At 34.2% G+C, this 21391-nt stretch overlaps 1 protein-coding gene across 3 annotated transcripts in view; it reads right to left on the reverse strand.

The window, feature by feature from the left end:
* The window catches only part of GLRA3 (glycine receptor alpha 3), a 152733-nt gene that overhangs the window by 44071 nt on the left and 87271 nt on the right, over positions 1 to 21391 (reverse strand). For all 3 annotated transcript variants that reach the window (XM_074338338.1, XM_019733096.2, XM_019733097.2), the window contains exon 6: positions 2492 to 2629. In XM_074338338.1, the coding sequence (XP_074194439.1) occupies positions 2492 to 2629 (138 nt within the window). The remainder of the gene's footprint in view (positions 1 to 2491; positions 2630 to 21391) is intronic.

The following is a 21391-nucleotide window of genomic DNA, read 5'->3' on the forward strand; positions in this document are numbered from 1 at the left end:
AATGCTTAAACATTTTTTAAGTATATAAACATACTTTAGATTTTTAAAGCTCTATTAAAATAGAAAAGTGAACCTCAAAAACATTTGCTAAGGAAAAGAAGCCAGTCACAAAGACCACATATAATTCCATTTATATGGAACATACAGAAAACACAGTGGGTGCCAAAAAAAGTACACATATTTTAAGAAAGGAAGAAACTGTATTAAAATTGTAATAATATATACTGATAACAAAAGATGAATACAAGTCATATATATGTATACATATATATATGTATATATATGTAGGTATATATATACACTTTTTTGGCACCCCTGGTATAAAGCTATAGAGAGAGAAAGTTGATTAGTGGTTGCCTGGTGTTGCTGATTGGGGAGGGCTGCTATTGGAGGTAAGGTTTATTTTAATCAGGTGATAAAACATTCCAAAATTAGAGTGATGGTTGCACAACTATATAAATATACTAAAAATCATTGACCTGTATTCTTTAAAGAAGTAAATTTTATAGTATGTACATTATATCTCAATAAGTTGATTTAAGAAAACATTCTTCAGTTATAAGATAAATAAGTTCTAAGGATCTAATATTATAACATGATAACTTCAGTTGATAACACTGTATACTTGAAATTTGCTAAGAGAGTAGAACTTAAGTGTTCTCTCTCTCACACACACAAAAGGTAAATACATGAGGCAATGGATATGTTCGTTCACTCAATGGGGAAAATCTTTTCACAGCATATACATATATCAAATCATCACACTGTACACTAATTATCTTACAATTTTATATAAATTATACTGCAATAAAATTGGGAGGAAGTATTCTTGCTAATAGAGATCTAAGGGAAATTTTTCCTGTTTAGAGAAAAACTGTTCCTCCCTGCTTCATCCTGGGGGGCAAGCTGTAATATCTTCACATGTACAGACAATTTTCCATGTCCAAATCCACTCCTTATTTATCATTTTATCCAATTAGTATTTATTGAGTATCTATGTACTTCAACAGACCCAAGAAATATAGAGATTTAAAAAAGGGGGGATACAATCCTTGGCTTTACAAACTCATGGTAATGAGGGAATCAGACAATGCATAAATAAACTTACAAATTAAAGATATAATTTCAGACTGCGAAAGCAGGAAGAGGAAGGGAAGAGGATTTGGGTGTTTAGCATATGCTTATTATGGAAAGTCATTTGAAGAGGTGATATTTGAGCAGTCCTGAAGTATGTGAGTATTAGGTTTGGAATAATTTGGGGAAAGAGGCTTAAATACAGAAGAAACAGCAAGTGTAAAGGCCCTGAGGCAGAAACAAGTGTAGCACATATGAGAAAGCAAGCCACTGTGGCAAGATTACAGTGCAAAGGGGAGAGAGGTAGAGAATGGTTTTGGAGAGATGGGCAAGAGACACAATCAAGTTTGTGGCACTTTGTTACAGCAGTTTGAAGAAACAAATCTACTGCCACAATCAAATCTAGAGGCTTTTTAGCATTTCTCTAAAAGTTGTTTATCATTGCAACTGCTCCTAGAGAGCTGAGCAAGTACCCTGGTATTGACCCGCTTACACTTTACCTTTGTGTTGAGATGTTAACCTTGAACTACCTACTAAATTAAATATCAGCCTCACCTCTGATGAGGATAAGGTGAGGAGTGAGAAAATGTCAGTGACTTTTTCACCAGATGCTATGAATTGATTAAGAGAAATTGGAATTGATAAAAGAGATTAGTGATCTTGTATACTGACAGCTCAGGTCACAGTTCTGGAAAATGCAGAGCGCAAGAAGAATCAGTTACTGTAATGAAACGATAAGCACTGCAACTGATGCCAGTAGGGAGCCCATGCAAGAGTAACACTGGAGAGATGTCTTAGTTGAGAGGCGTTTAACAGAATTTGTAGTTATAGGTTAGGCAGTTACAATAGATATTATGGGAATAGCCTGGGCCAGTTGAGAGAAGTAAACAGCTCTCATGAATGCACAGCTATCACATTAAGTCTTTCACTCCTTGTCTTTAACTAGATCTGATATCTATTCTCAAAGACAAGAGGCCACTGTGTCAGAGTGAATAGCAGGTGCTTAAGGAACAATACCTGAAATGCATGAAATTGTGGCCAAAAGTTGAAGCAAGTGAAGCGTTAAAAAAATAAATTTCTTTCATTTTTTCAGCAAACACGTTTTCTGACCAAGATGGGTTAAAAAGTATATTCTAATGCTCACATAGAAATTAAAGGAGCTTTTTAAAAACTGTCTTTATTGTGTAACCATGGGCTTTTCACACACAAAAATATGTCCCATACAAACGAATCACGACAATATACAATGAGTCGAAGCATCTGTAAGTTTCAAATGCATTCATTTTCTTCTCTATGACTATGAAAAACATTGAGCTATAAGTAGTTAAAATAATGAACCTATAACACTATAATTAAGAACATCTAACAATAATCAAACCACAAGTTGTAAGTGTAATGAAGAATACTCAACTCCTACCTGTGTTGTAATGTTTAGTGCAGTATCGTAAATCTTTCTCTTCTTTCAACAGAAACTGGGGCAGAGTGAGTCCTTCTGCCACTTGTACAGGTGCCTCATCTTGCCATTCAAAAATGAGATCATTCATTGTGTATCCAACTGTGCAAAACATAATAAAAATATTTATAGCATAAAAGGGCATTCAAAGAAATGAAACACACACACACGTACAATTTATATGAGATGGAAAGGCCAAACACTGTCATCTTAACTCTATTAATTGAACTATTATTCCATCTCACAATTCCATCTCAAAATAGTGTATTGAAGTCTATTCATATGGAATATTCATCAAATCATGTAAGAAAATGTAGTAGGCTAATAATAGATATAACATGCATGTAGAAACCTCAAAGGACATGCATTTACATTCTTTTTTTCCTTGGTATAGGCAACTACTGGATTAATTCAACAATTCATTTTGGTTCTACTCCTCTAAATTTCCCCTCACTTTCTCTCAAATTATTCAGGACTCTCAACAATATCTGAAATTGTAACTGGTTAGGAAATGACCTCAGCTATAACATCTGTGGGAAGAAGGCATTAGAGCTACTACATAGTACTAGAACTAGATACCGTTCTTGGTTTAATCATTTAACTATTTCAGTTTATGGTATCGTTTTCTAAATTCCAAGTCCCAAAATAGACAAAATGATATTTTAAACAGAAATGTCTGTTATCCAGCAAATATCACAGCACACAGAAAATCCACCTGGACTAGTTTGTGAAGAAGGAAACTCTTGCACAGACACTCAGTAGTTCAGGAGAGAAGTAACTCATGTATTTTGTAATAGTCAGCATCTTTCCTATTCCTATAGAAGTACTTTTTTTAAAAAAAAAGCACAATTTTATCTTTTTCTTCCTTCTGAGTGAGAAGCTGTTGAAATGTACACTTGAAGGGCTGCTGCAGAAAGGGAGCCAGAAGTGCATGGAACCTGTCGGGGAAGACTCATCACAATGTGCAGTCACCATGGGGGTAGAGAGAGAAAACACGGTCTTGCCCCTGAACCAAGTCAAGTGGTCAGATAAAGGAAGCAGCTCTATTTCCATGAAGCAGCAAACAAGGGACACTGTCCCCAGCAATTTTTCCTGTAGCTTATATTGTAAGGAGAGGCTATGAGAGTGATTAGAATCAGCTGACGTGGCAGGCTGACCAGAGCAATGGGTAGCGAAGGGAACTTCCACCTACCACAATATCTGGAAAGGAACCTCCCCCCAAAGAGCCAAATCTGATCTAGCTGTGGTGGGAGGGACTGGAGCCAGAGGTCGAACTGCACCCACCCGTAGCCGCATCCCCCCACCCCACCCCCACCCCCGCAATGGGGATGGTAGTAGCAAGGGCATCAGTGGTTAGAGGATCTCCTTAGACTGGGGCTCTGCTATCAAAGTTTTAGCAGCAGTGCCACCAGTGTGATGGCTTATTATGGAGCAAGCACTAGTTGGTAGAGGTTATCAAGTCATCCAGACTGAAGGGGGCAAATCTGAATTCTGGTTCCAGATATGGGAACCTGCAAGACGATCTCTAGACCTCTGGACTTAGCACAGCAAGGGTTTATGCTTGGCTGACTTATACTGGAACACATTTCATTGGACCTTTCAATTCATGATTTGCTTGCTAGAAATAGAAGGCTTTTGCTTTTATTCTTAAATACATATCCATTATAAATACCATTTTACTTAGAGAGAAAATACATGCCCATTTCACAAGGATCAAAAGATAGTAAAATAGTCACCAATTGTTATTTGCTTCCAAGTAAGACATCTATCCTATTCTGCCATACCTGTAATCACGGAAGACAAAATATGTGAGATTTTATCCCAGTTTCGACAGATCAATGAAGAAATGAACTGAAACCCCATTTTTTTTTTTTTTTTACATTTTAATTTTTCTTAAGGCCTTCTGTGAAAAGAAACTAGCCCTCTGAAATTCCTTCAAAGACAAGCTTTAGTTGGTCTCTCATGTGATTTATAGGCATCATATTTAGCTTGCTCTTGTGTTAAATAATCATACACACTAACTGATTTAGATATGGGCGTTTATAATCAAACCCTGCTACTTTGTCATGGTCCATAAAATATTTGAGTTTGAAACCAAGATACAAATAGTGAGATGGCATGTTTAAGGGGTAAGTTACTCTTTTATTCTGAGCAACTTACTGGATGTTCAAGGAGAATAACTAAATGGCAATTTTGTCTAAAAAAACCTTCCAACATAACTAAAAAAAATCAATACTCTTCTCCACAGTTCAGTGTTTTAGCATCCTTACGCTTTTGGTTGGCAGAACTTTATGCAAGTCTCCGACTGTTAAGGAGAACGGACTGGCTAATGAGATCAAGGTTGTGAGTTGAATTGTCTTGTACGGTAATAAGCTTCCCAACAAAAAATACTTTATTCAGAAAACGATGACATTGACCCTGAGTTCCACCAATAATCTATATATGGCAGCTGCAGTGAAACTGGTAAACAAATGGCTCAGTACAACCAAACACTTGTTTCTTCAACAAGTACTGATTGAGCACTGACTACATGTAATGTGTGCTACTGGGCTCCTGGGAATGCGAGGTGTTATTACCAGGAGGAAAATAAGTGACATGGGAAAAATACAAAGTGGCATATGCGTTCAGAAGAGGCACCTATGATATCCACTAGGCCTCATTTGAGTTGGACCTTGAAAAAAGGCAGAACCTGCTTAGAAAGAATGTGAGAGAATGTGAGGCCCTCAGGCAAAGGAAATAGGATAATCAGTTGCAAGAAACTGCAAATTCCCAAGGTTTATAATACCAATAACAATAACTTCATTTGTCTAGAGCCAGTTTACACGAAGGAGCCTATGGAATGAAAAGATAAATTAATGTAAGGTTGTGTAAAGTTTAAATTCCAGGTTGAAAAGTTTGATTATTTTAAATTCCCTATGGGCAATGATAAACAATTGAATCTTTTGAGCAGGGAAGTGACGCTGACAAAAAAAAAAAAATGGTGCTTTAGAATTACTCTAACAGAATCCTTTCATGGGATTCATAAGGCCCAAATTGCTTTCATAATCATAAAACATAATTTGTGTTTTTCATTGTGTTGACATTTGCCCAGATGGTAAAAAAAACAATGGTGGGTAAAACTTTTAGTGCTTTAGCATAATTGAAGGCAAACTGGGGACGTTATTGTATTCTTGACTACCGTATCTCACAGTAAGAACAATGCCACTTTTATTTAAGAATGTTCTTGATCCTTGATGGATAATTTTATTAAATTTTGACCCTTATGTAATAAATATTCTTTTAGGATTCTGTGTGCCAAAATGGAAGCATATATCAAAGCACTTCAGCTGCATACTGTAATGGTTTGATCCTTTTAAGGAAAAGCATTGGCGTGATGGATTTGCAAGTTAAACCAGCTGTTTTTTTTTTTGAAACACCCTTTTTACTTGAAAAAAAAAAAAAAAAGAAGTCTGGCAAACTGTGGTTATTATAATTAGGTATGGCAGTTCCTTTCCTTAAAAATAAAGGAAGTGACTGAACCTATCATGTCCAGGGAAAGAACTGACAATATGAAGGCATATCAATAGTGATACAGAGTTTCAGCCAGACCCTCCAACTGCTGCTCTTCATTTGCATAGCCTTCAGTCTTCGTTGTAAGATCTTTTAACGTTCCCCAAACAAAGAGACATAGAATCTGCTTTATTGTAAACCCCATAGTGGAATCATTGGAAATTGAGATTCCCAGCTACATTACATGTTCGTGGAACATAGGGAGACCTCTAGATCTCTTCCAAGTCATATAACAGCTACTGAAAAAAAACAGAAGTACTGGTTTAGCTTATTTACCTACCTACCTGCCTACCTATCTTCTATCATCTATCCGCCTATGTATCTAAGTATGCCACACTGATAGTTTTTTTGGTTATGGCTGCCTACATTGGCTGGGGCTACTTCAGGTGATCCCGTCTCAGAATTCCTGGAGGGAAATGCGACACAAGACACGTCCATTGTCCAAATCGCTCTAACCTCTCTGAAATGTTTATCTTTTTGTTGCACTGTCTTCCTACACCACTGAATTCCGAATAGGTGGGGTAAAGTGTCCCCAAGGCACCCAGACAGACTCTTTCACTTCTCACTTGTCTGAACTTTGCTCACTCACTTGGGGAGAACTTCTATTTCCTGATATTGTCACTGGGAATTCCCCCTTTTGTTCTGTTTGCTGTCTTCCCTACCCCATGACTCCATCTGCACTAGGCATTTCCACCTCTTCTCATCTCTGGGCAACTAAGATAAAATCCTTTTCAATATAATACCTATTAGAAAATGGATTTTAAGTGTTGCACCACTTAAAATTAATATGAACAGAATTGTCATTCTCAATGTCAGCAAAACATATAATATGTATAGTTAGGAGCTTACAAAGAAATGCAAAGATTAAATAATTAAACATTATTGAAAGAACAGAAAAATAAGATTACAAAAGATAGAGACATGCTGTGGTCTTGGGTAAGAAGACTCACTGTTGCGCACGTGTTATTCTCTCATAATTGATATATAATATCAGTGCAACTTAAATGAAAATACTAATGTAATTTTCAACTGGAAATTAATCTAAAATATTAAAGTATATGCATAACAAAGGCAGGGGTTTTCATGTTAAATTTACTGGGGTGACATTTGTTAGTAAAATTATGTAAGTTTCAAATGTTCCATTCTGTAATACATCATGTATATATCACATTGTGTGTTCACCACCCAGAGTCAGTTCTCCTTTGTCACCATATATTTGACCCTCTTTATCCTCTTCTACCATCCCCCCCTTACCCTCTAGTAGCCACTAAACTGTTATCTGTGTCTATGACTTTTTGTTTATTTGTTTGTCTTGTTTGTTGCTTTCAATATTGAAAAATAAAAAGTCAAGAATCAGACTTGCCTAATAGAGAAAAAGATATACAAATAAAACTGTGGTGTTTAAATGGCTTCATGTATACAATCTTTGTACCAATTAGATAAATGGTACAGAACAAAGTCCAGTATTCAGCCCCATATATGAAAAATTGAGGTAAAAAAATGATATTTCAAATCAACATGGAAAACATTTTAATAAACAATAATGGGAAAAAACCTTTATCCACTTACAAAAAGTTACACAAAAATACAATCTACTTATATTTAAAATGTAAACACATCCTGTGCTATAAAATTTGGGGGTTAAAACACATAATAGTTTTGTATTTTTGGTATGTAGAAGGCATAATATATTTAGAAAATAATAGATTTTAATATATACATACATATTTAAAACCCTCTGGACTATGAAAAATATAAAGTTAAAATATCAAGAACATATATAGATTAATACATATAAATAAAAATTAAAAGATAATCCCATATAAAAATCAGGGAAGTTTAAAACAGACAGTAGACAAAAGAAATAGTAATGTTCACTAAGTACCATGTTTCCCCGAAAATAAGACTTAGCCGGATAAGCAGTTCTAATGCATCTTTTGGAGCAAAAATTAATATAAGACCGAATCTTATTTTGCTACAATGTAAGACCAAGTCTTATATAATATAAGACCGGGTCTCATTTTACTATAAGACCTAGTCTTTTATGTTAATTTTTGCTCCAAAACACGCATTAGAGCTGATTGTCCGGTTAGGTCTTATTTTCGGGGAAACAGGGTATGCAGACCAAAATAAGTTCAACCTCAGGGAGATAAAGATACAATGAGATATAATTTCACATTCATCGGACTAGACAAAAATTAAATCCAAAGTAAAATGGCAATGTTAATATGGTTGATACAAAATACTATTTTTTAATTATCTGTATTTTTATGTTTGAAATGTCTTTTATATTTATAATCTTACAGTGTGTGTGTGTGCACACACACAGAATAAAAGAAAAGGGATCATGAGGTGAACTTGAAAGTGGATAACACTAGTGAAGAAGATTGTGAGTTGAGGTTAAAGAATGGTCTTGTTTTTCAGTCTATTGTTCAAATTTTCCAGTACAAACATGTGGATTTTGAAGATGTCATTCAAATGTATTATATTGTCATTTTGAAAATCAAATGATACTTAGTTGTTTAAAAAGTAGCTTAAAAGTCTACAGAAGAAAGAAGAGCTTATTGTTTAGTACTTTATACCATGAGTAGTATACTATAAAAATACTTATTCAAAGGGAGAATGCGGGCTGACAAAATATTTAAGTTCAAAATGAGTTTTCAGGTTTATTAATAAATTATAGATTCACATTTAGTTTTACAAGGGAACTAGAATCATATTTGATCCAACTTTCTCAACTGAAGGGGGGAGAGAGAGAGGAGAGAGAGAGAGAGAGAGAGAGAGACTCTGAGATTTCTGGATTTGACCCAGCTTGCAAATGCTCACATTTTTTAAAAATTAATTGGGGTGACAATAGTCAACAAAACTACACAGGTTTCAAGTGTACAATTCTATAATACATCATCTATATATTGCATTATGTGTTTACCATGCAGAGTCAGTTCTCCTTCCATCACCATATATTTGACGCCCTTTACCCTCTTCTGCCATCACCCCTCCCCCCTTACCCTCTGGTAACCCTAAATTGTTGTCTGTATCTATGAGTTTTTGTTTCTTTATTTGTTTGTCTTGTTCCTTTGTTGCCTTCAGATTTATATCCCAAATATGAGTGAAATCATATGGTTAACTAGCAGCTGGAATTTTAAAAACAAAAGGAAGAAAATGCTCAAATAGTGCATGCTTGCTGATTATTGCCAGGAGAAATATTACTCAAGTAAATTTTATTGACCTGACAAAGAACAACTGCTCTGTCAAAATATATTTAACTAAAACATTTTTATTTAGAGTTTGCTCATTTAATTTGAGTAATCTTAAACCATAATCCAGGTTTTTGCATGTGGTTTCATTTAAATTGTAGGCCTGCTAAATTATCTTGTTAGTGATTGCACTTTCTCTAAAACTCTCTGCTGTAACTAGCCTATAATCATTATTCTACTAGTGCTTTGGATGCATTTCTCTTTGAAGGCCTATTACCCTTTATTATAGACCATAGATTTAACCTTTTTCCTTGTTTCGCTTAAGGCAATGGTGAAAATATAATTTGTGACTCCTAAATGCATCTCTTAAATGACATTCACACTGATAACTTTGTTCACATTTCTCAAAACCTCACAAAATTACCTCACATTGAACATCTAGTGTTTTCAAGTTCTTATTAGAAATCTCAACTAAAATCAGAAGAGGACCTGATCATGAGCCTATTTTATGAGGAAAAGGTATATGATTAAGTGGATTTCTGCCCTCAGAGAGGTTATAAGAGGGCTCTGTCCGAGTATCTCTTTAGAATAAACTCCAGCTTGTGGAAAAACATTGTGTCTGCCTACCAGAAGGCTGAAGGTTCATATCTTCTCACATATATGAAATAATTTATTTCATCGGCTCAAACTATAACAGACTCTATGAGCCAACATCAGTTTGCCAATATCTAAAAGTTATGTAATGTTTTGAGTAGAGAATATGAAAGCACTATAATAATCTTTTGACTGGTCTCAGGGTTTTTTGTGTTTTTTTTGTGCTGATATTTCAGTGTAACTAATCATTTACAAGAGCCAAAAATTAGGCTAATCCTAGGGAAGGAATTCATTCATAAAAATAGCAAGAAGACCCACATCAGATTCTTATTTCCAGAGGCATTTGAAGAGTATCATTATGAAATAGAAGACATTTTAACATGACTCAATAAATACCAGAGAGTAAAATTATAAATTTCTCTTCAAAGTGAAATACTATAAAATGTCTATCACTGCAATATATTCATTGACATGCTCAGGAGAAGACAATTAGCTCAGATAGAAGGCAATGCAGTTTGAATTATCCCTATATTATTTTAGAGACTTACATGTTAAACATTCAACAAAATTATTTGTTAAATAATTCAATTGTATTGTAATCCACACCATCAGGCTATTTTTCTCTGTGTTCTAATTCGCAGCTTAATAACTAAATGCCAATTATTTCAGGTAAAAGTGAAAAACTAACTCTAGTTACCAATAACTTTATGTATTCAAGGGATGTATCATGGCTACTTTTTAATAGAAATGACAGAAACAGTGATCATAATTAGGCTGAAGATGAAGGTCTGACTACCAATCAGAATTTTAATTACATCCAGTGCAATTTTTACCATTGTCTGTGTCCAGACTACTCACAGATACAGTCCATCAGCTCCAAATACAGCAATGTTTGGAAATTTTGTGAGTCTACTGGTAACTTACCAAAAAGTGACTATTTCTAGAAAATATTGTAACCTCTACTGATGGTGTATTTGTATCATATTATTATATAAAGAGCATGTTGCAGAAAACCCTCACATTTATGGATTCATTATAATTATAATTTGTTTAAATCAGCAGTTCTGTAACAGGCCTGGGGACTAGAAATGATATAAACCCTCCTTACTCCTTCCAAGTGCTAACAATTTGATAGTTTTTTGGGTTTTTGTTTCGTTTGGTTTGGTTTGGTTGGGTTGGGTTTGGTTGGGTTTGGTTTGGTTTGGTCATATTTGCATCTGGACTTTTCTTTCTACCCTGATGCAGACTCAGAGAAATCAACAAATCGCTAGGAACCAGTGACTACAAGTAGGGTATGTGATGAAGAAACAGGTCACTTGGCACTTCTGAGATCCTGGAAACTTGACTAGGCAGTCTATAAATACCTTAGATACTTTAAAAACTTCTTAAATGTGAGCAGGATACTTACTACACAAGCAGGAGTCCTTTCATAGAAATCTATAACCATAGTTGCCCCAGAGGAAAAGGTATCAATTTAGCAGCCATGGTCATTGTCATCGCTATTCAACATTCCGAAGTTTTGACTTCAGTACTGTATTAAAATAGTTTTGAAGTTCATCTCACCAATTTATGACCGTAAACTATTTAATCACAGTCTTATATGACTTTTGAAAATTAGATTGTTTTCTCCAGACTCTCATTAGTTATTTTTTCCTTATGTTTATTTTCTTATTTTCTGGTTGGATTGCTTTCTTCTTGATCTTCATTACAGATAATTCATGAAATTATTTTGATTACTTGTTTGGTTTTGTTTTCCTCTTGATCCTTTTGGTAGATACACCATGATTTTTAGACGCTATGTTGTTAATTTTACATGTTAGCTTTCTGGTCTTATATAGTTAAAGAATTTATGGTATCTTAGAGTTGAGGGAAACAGCTATCATTTAATGTAGCCCACTTATCTTACAAAAGAGAAAACTGAGTCTCTGAAAAATTAATGGATCTACATAGTTTATATAGTTTCCTAAAGAACCACTTAAAATTATAGTGCATTTTCCTGAATTTGTTTTCTTATATGGGGAGAAGCAACGCACTGCATGGTGTAAGGAATTATTGCGATTGGACACTGGGGCCATCTCTGGGAAAGGTGCCACCCAAATTTTGAAGGAGCATTCTCTGGAAAAGTCATTTCCAGTCAGAGGCAAATATGAGGGTTGAGGATACTGGGTATTGTTGGGGGACTAATAAAAAAGAAAGAAAATAGTGACAGCTCTGACCAGTAAATAGCAAATGGAAGGATCACAGAAAAAGACATGATCTTATTACGAAGCATGCTGGAATATTAAGGTAAACTATAGTGTCTTCAGCAAGATATTTGCTGAATTCTAATGTTGTCCTTACAAAAATTTCAAAATACTGTTAATAATAATGTGTTTAAGTGATTTACAACTGATTTAAAGAGCCGTTGTTAATTTTTTTTCAGTAGTAATCAGTCAAGAGGAATACCTCTGGTGCATTGTTCCAGAATTTTCTCAGGCCTGCCCATTTGGGAGTGCTTAAAAGTATGTTGTTCAGTTCTCTGGATGATTAACTGGGAAGATATGGATCATCAAGTTAGAATTACGGACTGAATCTAGCAAGATGATATTAAACTGGGACAAAGGCAAAATACTTTGCATTTAGTCAGGTGAACCAACTAGCTGGATGTGGAATGGGGTACATATAACTTAATTGTATTACTTAGCTAACTGTAGATGTGGTCTCAGTCGAGAGTGTTTTGTAGCTGCTTCTAATGTCTGAGTGATCTTAGACTTCAAGTCCCAGAATGATTGGCACTGTCATCAAGAAGGGGTGACATACTCTTCACGTCTTGGTTTAGGCCAATTTTAATAAATGGAAAGACATCTGTGGGTAGGAAATAGGCAGGGAAGGAACTCTAAGTCTTTTCATATGAGAAAACAAGTGAAATTATTGGGTATACTTAACTTGAAGACTTAAGAATATCAGTCACAATTTGTAAATATTTGGAAATCATCAGATAGGTTATAAAATAACTGATGCTTGTTATAAGTTTGTGAGCTATTAATTCATTGGGGTTTGCTCCATCCCACTTCCTCGTTGTATGACTGGAAAAGTCACTTAACCTTTCTAAACTTTAATTTGCTCACATTTAAAATGGAAATAAAACCTATCTCACTAAATTGTGGTTAGGATTAAATCATATAATATGTATAATGGATATAAAACTATTATGACATCATCTTTTTGTAAGATGTGTAAATACATTATGTTTTACTTATATTGTTATATGTTTAGAATATCTGATAATTGACAAAAATTCAAGCTACAAAGATGTGGACAAATTGGGAGAGAATGGTCCTGGCATTAAGTAGGATGAAATATTTAATGTTTAAGTGGGAAGTGATTTTGTAAGTAACTAGTTCATTAGCGAATATTCTTGTCTTGGGAAAACTTGCTTTCTAACCAACATTGTAACTGAAGAGGCTTAGTAATAAATACTCAGAAAACTAGAACTGTTTGTATCTCTGACTATCCAAGCAAAAGGCATAGTATTATTTTGAATAATATCCATACTGTTTAAATTATGAAAGAGCTTGAATAACAGTAGAGATTATTAGGAAATACTTGTGAAAAATCATTGCCCAACTCTATCGTTAGCCTTAACTAGTCTTAGCATAAATTCCAGAGTAACCAGTCTGAGTCATATCAGATGTGGCTCTGAAATGAATCTGAAAATTTAAAAAGCAAAAACCTCCCATCCATTGGGGATATTTTTTATCCCAAAGCCCTATTAAATCATATTTTTAAAGTTTCTTTAATTTTCTGTCTTTTTTTTTTTTTAGATTGGCGCTCTTTCTGTAATTTTAGGGATGTGGGCTGTTCTTTGTGGAAAAAGAGTTCTTCACCAAATTATTTCCTTGTATTTTCTTTTCCAATTGGAATAATTAAAATTTCTTTGACCTTCTTACATTGGATAAGTTTTCCTCTTTTGTTACCTACATTCCTGTTTGGATATGAAATACATAATTAGACCCTTTATGAATATAGTGATAATTTGTTTCCTATGTCATCTTTGTCTTTTAATAAACAACATCGCTTTCTTATGACTTTAAGAAGATAGTCAATATTCTTCCAAGATTAAAAATATCCTTCATTCCTCCTTTTCACCTGGGGAAAAACTTGCCTATTTAGAAATTTCCCTTATGGAAAAAATTAAAGTCTTGAAGTTAAACCTTTAGTTTTCTTTACCCCTATTTCTGCACATTGATTTGCTCTGTTTAATTCCTTAGGGGCATAGTCTAAGTCGTAATATAAGCCGTTTCCTTCCCTCATAGATTAGCTGTTTATGAAGGAAACAAACAAGATGCATTTATAAATGAAACTGGGATATCAATGAAAATCTGTCTTTTGAAAAGATAGCCTTGTGCTTTATTTTACTTAGCTAATTAAAAAAGAGAGAGGGTAAGATCATGCAGTGGCTCCTAAATGTCAGTAAACTAATAACAATTTAGTCCTGAGAAGATAGGTTAGTGATCACTTTAATATTTAGCTTATCTTCTCTAGAAACATCACTCAGTTTTACATATTACCAAAAGCAATTGCACAAGAAAGTTACACACTATTTTAAAAATTAAGTAAAGCATTTCATGGAAAGCTTGGCTACGTTGCAGAATTCTCTCCGTAGCATATATAAGTTAATATTTAATATTTTTATTGACATTTTATTAAGCTTCTACTGAGCTGCACATAGTTATGGTAATTGGCCTATATTTTCAGGCTGAACTTGAGCATAAAAAATGTGTATTAGAAGGAATGAGAAATCAATGCAACTAACACCATCTCTTTACACCCAAAAGCAAGCATTCACAGTATTTATTCCAGAATTGTTTTGTTGAATAAAGGATGTCCTAGACCCGGGAAATAAATAGTATGTTGAAACTCTAACTTTCATAAAAGCAGTCGGGTAAAACTCTGTTGAGATTTGAAGATAAAGCACACTATGGGGCAGGCCTTTAGATTTGATAAGGGAAATGTCTGAACTTGGAACATATAAATAAGGCCACATTTTCTCCTTTGGCTTCAGTGGAATTCTCAGTGATGAGATTTAGCTTTCTAGGTTAATCTAAGTTTCAATTTTACTGTGGTTATTTCATTTTGATTTTAAATGGCAGCAGAATAGATCATCGTGATAAACACCATTCGAATTGCAGCTAATAAATTTTACTTATACTTAAGCATTGAAAAAAGTAATTTGGTTTTCTAATTTTTTTGAAATTCAGTGTAAGCGCTATATGAATCTGCTCTCCATGAATAAACCAGCTTAATCATATTTGCCAAATAACCTCTAATGAAACATATTGTTAAAATGCCACAAAGAGTTTTTCATTATCTTTCTCCATTTTACTCTTTCCTTCTGTCCCCATTTTTCTTAAACTCGGAGATGTTGTCTTTCTTTTGCTTTCTTTGGTCTCCATCTGTAATACCATATTCACAATTCTCACTTCTATTCTTGTCTTCAAGCAATATTTCTAACTTTATTTCTCTATATTTACACAACCATTCCTAATGTAAGCCACTGCAAAATATCCCATAATCTAAAATAAATTTATAATTAAATAATGTATTTTCACAATAAACAACATGTTTAAGCAAAAGTCAGCTTCTGAGCCACTTTTTCCCTAAGTCACCTGCTCTCTTCTAATGTGGATAAATGAAGCAACATTCAGTCCTCACAGTTGGGGAAAATCTTGGCAGAATCATCTTTATGCTTAACTCATGCAAGTCATTGAAAAAGTCTTCTTCCAAGTGTTCTGTTTTCCTCATTATTGTCTCAAATTTTTGAACTTCTCATGAATTAATGATGAACTTAGCTATCTAGGTGGATTACTTTTCATTCCCTTATTCAAATAAAGCTTTTGCCTGATACTCTTTTCTAAGGCCAGATAACTGACTATGACTGGAGAAGAGAGAGTTGCTCAGGTTTTTCTTTTATTTTTTTTTAATCTGGCACCTCTACTATTATTTCCATCTCTTCACTCTATTTTTCACATGCAACCTAATTTTTTTTTTTTCTCCTTGAAGAGTTTCTCCAGTGGTGTGTCTAGGTTCTTACACTTTTCAAAGTACCAGCTTTGGGTTTTTATCTGATTGTTTGATTATTGTTATTCTTTTTTGGTCTTCTTGAAAGGAAAGCATAGTTCAATATTTTTAGTACAAAACACTGCTTTAGCAGTGTATCAAAAATTTTGATACTTAGTGCTTTCATTGTCATTTAGTACCATGTTTTTCTTTATTTTTTTCTTAAATAGTAATTTAGTATGTGCTGTTAACTTCCAGATACATTATTGTATAGTAATGTATAATTTATGTTAATATATAGTAATTTATAGTGATTTTATGTTGCTATTGATTACATTGCATTTTAGTCAGAGATCACATTCCATCATGTGTTGATTCTTATTTATTAAAGCTTCCTTTTTGGCTTACAACATAATTTTTATAAATGTTCTTGTATGCTAAAAACAAGTGAAACTACGAGTTTTCTCTCTATCTATAAATTACTAAATTGTTTTGTTCAAATATTTGTACCTGTGCTTCCTTTTTCTTTTTTTTTTTTTTTTTTTTTACAGATTTTATTGGGGAAGGGGAACAGGACTTTATTGGGGAACAGTGTGTATTTCCAGGCCTTTTTTCCAAGTCAAGTTGTTGTCCTTTCAATCTTAGTTGTGGAGGGTGCCGTTCAGCTTCAAGTTGTTGTCCTTTCAGTCTTAGTTGTGGAGGGCACAGCTCAGCTCCAGGTCCAGGTCCAGTTGCTGTTGCTAGTTGCAGGGGGCACAGCCCACCATCCCTTGCGGGAGTCAAACCGGCAACCTAGTGGTTGAGAGGATGCACTCCAACCAACTGAGCCATCCAGGAGCTCAGTGGCAGCTCAGCTCAAGGTGCTTTGTTCAATCTTAGTTGCAGGGGGCGGAGCCCACCATCCCTTGCGGAACTCGAGGAGTTGAACCAGCAACCTTGTGATTGAGAGCCCACTGGCCCATGTGGGAATCGAACCAGCAGCCTTTGGAGTTAGGAGTATGGAACTCTAACCACCTGAGCCACCGGGCTGGCCCTGTACCTGTACTTTCAAATAAGCTATTGATTTATCTATTTTTTTTTTTTAATCATAGTTCTGCCTGCTTTTGTTTTACATATTTGGAAGTTATATGAAAGACGTTTCCATAATCATTATAGCTTATTTACACATTGTTTCTTTACCAGCGTGTTACTCAAGTGTTTGTTTTATGATTTTTTTTCCTGTAATTTTTTTCTAATATTGAAATTATTGTCCTTGACTTTTTAGACACATTTCTTTGATATGGATTTTTCTATCTTTTTCTTCCCAAGTTTTTTGCATGGTGTTTTACAAAAGTTTTTAGTTGACAACATATTGTTGTATCTTAATATTTGTTAGCATCTACTTTGAGAATTTCTTTATTTTAATGTGTAAATTCAACCCTCTGCATTTGTTTTAATTATGGTAATATGGAGAACTATTTTTGCTCTTTCTGTGCTTCATATGTACCATATTTTAATTTATTCTATTTTTTTCCTTTCTCACATTCCGTTTGATGAATTAGTATTTTTCAGTTCTGGTTTCCAAGTTATTTAATCCATTTTTATTCTTCGGTGTTATCCTTAGCTCATATTTGTTTTTGTTTTTCCATCAATTTCTATCATGAAACTTCCTCTGATTCTCGCTGCATGCCTCTTCCCAGTAACTTTCTTTTCCCTACAGTAGGAATTTGTATCATCCAGCGTTTTAAATCCAAGTCATGAATGTACACTTTTGGGGGTGTGGCGTGATTTGCTAGTGGAGACAAAATGATTTTATAAGTTATTTATCCACTCTTAGTCCTGTTCTCTTAGTCACTTTCTCCTTTGTGCTAACAGTATGCCATTAACATATGCTTATCATCTTTAATAGAATTTTTATATTTGCATAACTAACTTCTCGACTAGTTCTGGATGTCCTTCAAAACAGGGACTTTTGTGTTTTATTTATTGTTTTGTCACCCAAAATATTACATGGCATATATTAGGTATTTGATAGATATTTCTCAGTTGATGCTTAAATGAATGAACATTCCCCAGGTCACTCAGAACAGTCCTGACCATTGACATACACTATTGAACATTTATTGAATTTAAGAAAGTTGGATCATCATAAAGCATTAAAATCTTTGCCTTTAAATTTTGCTTAATTTTCGCTTATTTTTCACACCTCTCAACCTTATTCAGTATTTTCTTTTTCTCCCTTTGCAGTCAGAATTCATTCAAATCAACACTAGGTTCCTGAAAGCTCTTGCTTCCCAGTAGATTAAATTCTTTTAAATTTTTTTTTAAATAATGTTGATTATCATTTAAAACATTGCTTTAGACATTCTAATTTCATTTTTTCATATCTACAGATAAATAGGTGTTCCAAAGGAGATATGCAAAATATTTAATTGGAAACTTTTTTTTTTTTACTTAGATGTTTATTTTTTATATCCCTCACACTGTGTGAACCCCCCTCCCCCATCCACTATCCCTCTGAAATTGCATAGAGCCATTACATTTCCACTGTCTCTATTCCTAACGCTGTACTCTGCTTCTTATAAGTACATACATATATATATACATATATATGTGTGTGTGTATATATATATATACAAACTTGTAGTTGACATTCATTATTGTTCAGCTTCAGCTTCAGGTGTACAATGCAGTGATCAGGCATCTACATCATCCCTGAGGTGGTTTCCCTAATGAGACAAGTGTCCATCGGATACCCTACAAAATCTTTACAACATTATTGATTACATTCCCCAAATTAATTTTCAAACCCCATGGCCATCTTTTGGTTACTGACTGTTTTCTAATCCCCTCATGTTCCCCCTTGTCCCTACCCCCCCTCCCATATAGCAACCCTCAGTTTTTCCTCTATGTCTCCAAAACTGTTTCTGATTAGTTCATTCACTTATTCTTTTCTTTAGATTCCACATATAAGTGAGATCATATGGTATTTGTCTTTCTCTGTCTGACTTATTTCACTTAACATAATGTTCTCTAAGTCCATCCATGTTGTTGCAAATGGTAAAAATTCTTTCTTCTTTATGGCTGCGTAATACTCCATTGTATAAATGTACCACAGTTTCTTAATCCAGTCATCTACCGATGGGCATTTCGGTTGTTTCCATGTCTTGGCTATTGTGTATAGTGCTGCAATAAACATACGAGTGCATAAAGTTTTTTGAATTAGAGTTTTGGATTTCTCCGGATAGATACCTAGGAGTGGAATTGCTGGGTCATAAGGTAGTTCTATTTTCAGATTTTTGAGATACCTCCATACTGTTTTCCATAGTGGCTGCACCAATCTGCAATCCCACCAATAGTGCACAAGGGTTCCCTTTTCTCCACATCCGCACCAGCACTTGTTGTTTGTTGATTTGTTGATGATAGCCATTTTGACTGGGGTGAGGTTGTATCTCATTGTGCTTTTTATTTGCATTTCTCTAATGATTAGTGAGTTTGAGCATTTTTTCATATCTGTTTGCCATCTGTATGTGCTTTTTAGAAAAATGTCTCTTCATGTCCTCTGCCCATTTTTTAATTGGGTTGTTTGCTTTTTTGGAGTTGAGTTCAGTGAGTTTTTTATAAATTTGTGATATTAACCCCTTATCAGATATATCGTTGGCAAATATCTTTTCCCATTCAGTAGGGTCCCTTTTTGTTTTATTGATGGTTTCCTTTGCTGTGAAAAAACTTTTTAGTTTGATGTAATCCCACATGTTTATTTTTTGTCTTACTTCCCTTGAGCCAGGGGATATATCAGTAAATCTTTTAAATCTTTTAACTTGTCACTTTAAGCCATTATTTTTAAAAAATGCGGGTAATTCAGTTTAAAAAAATCACCTTGAAGAATTTGACTTCCGTAGTTTCTGCTTTGACAGGATTTTAGTATATATTAAAGGAGATTAACAAACGGTATCTCTATTGTGTGCCAAATTAATTTCTAATAAGAGGGCTGGAAGTGTTTAATGATTCAAATATGAAAGGGACATGTCAGACAATCTACTCAGTCCCGATAAAGAAATTAAGAAACAAGGGGGAGAGGACAAGAGCCTCTGTTTTCCCAAGATGAGTTTTTGATTCGATTTGGAAATGTTCTGGGAAAGACAGAAACAATCAAAGGTCTTGTTATGTCAGCACTTGCGTCCTGCAAAATAGCCCAGTACACTTTCCTTATTCTAAAAAAAAAAGTCCAGTGACCCAGCTATCCCTCAGACCTGGTATTCTTTCTCATTTTTCTTTAGTAAGACTTGACTTTGGGTGACGAACACACAATGCAATATACGCGTATAGATTAGGTTGTATATTATAGAATTGTACACTTGAAACCTAAATAATTTTACTAACCAATGTCACCTCAATAAATTTAATAAAAAAATAACTAACATTCAGGGAATAATAGATTTATTCACTGCTCTCACTTTCTCATCATGCACTTTTCAAACTTTTTAATACAGATTTGACCCTCACCATTCTAATGACATGTGTCTTTGTCATTAATAACAATGGCTCCTTTTTCAATCACCTTTTAAAAAAACATTTCACAGCATTTGGTACTTTTAAACAGATCTCCAGTCTGTTCTCTTTTGAGATTGAATGCTATTAATTTACCATCTATGACAACTGGAATTCTTTCCAACACCCTCTAAATGTAGGCATTTCTTAAGAGTCTGTCCTTTGTGCATTTGTTTCCCTCTGGATAGTGTATCCTTCAGAAATTTCATCTTATTATTTGAACCACTTTCTATACAGCTTTTAATAGTGTATCCTCAATTCTAACTCCTCGCTTTGGCTTTATACCTAAATTTCGCAAATATATTAAGATTGGATTTATCAATCTTAATACATTATGATTGAGATTAATAGATTAATATATTAATCTCAAATATATTAAGATTAGATTTATCAGTATTTACTTCTTATCTAGGTTTTCTTTCTTTGCCAATATTTTCAATATGATTCTATTTAGCTAAGCCCTGCTCTGACGCATCGGTGCTAGAGCCTTTATATCCACTTTGTATGGAAGTGAATGAAGGGTGGCACAATATGCCACCCCAAAATATGCCACTTTAACATAAGGATTATTTTGAACTAAAGGCATGAAAAACAGCAGATGCAACAAGGACATTCTAATCTCCCCCTTTTCTTCCTTAAAACAGGAGATAAAAACTCTCATGTGAAAGATGTGCTCCCTGTACCAGGAAAAAAGAAAACAAACAAACAAAATTCTTCAACAGGGAATCAAAGTCTACAGAATTCTTACAAACAGATCTTGTTAAAATAATTCTTATCTTCCTTGAGCCTCCCCACATAGTTTAGTTACTTTCCCACAATTGCTTTCCTTTGCTCAACATAGTATAAGAGCATTTAGTTTTTGCCACTCCTTTGAGTCTTCATTTCCGTATGAAGGATTCCATGTTACATAAAACTTACATTAAATAAATTGGTATCCCTTTCTCCCATTACTCTG

This window comes from Rhinolophus sinicus, linkage group LG07 (assembly GCF_036562045.2).
Source record: "Rhinolophus sinicus isolate RSC01 linkage group LG07, ASM3656204v1, whole genome shotgun sequence".
NCBI classification, from domain to species: Eukaryota; Metazoa; Chordata; class Mammalia; order Chiroptera; family Rhinolophidae; genus Rhinolophus; species Rhinolophus sinicus.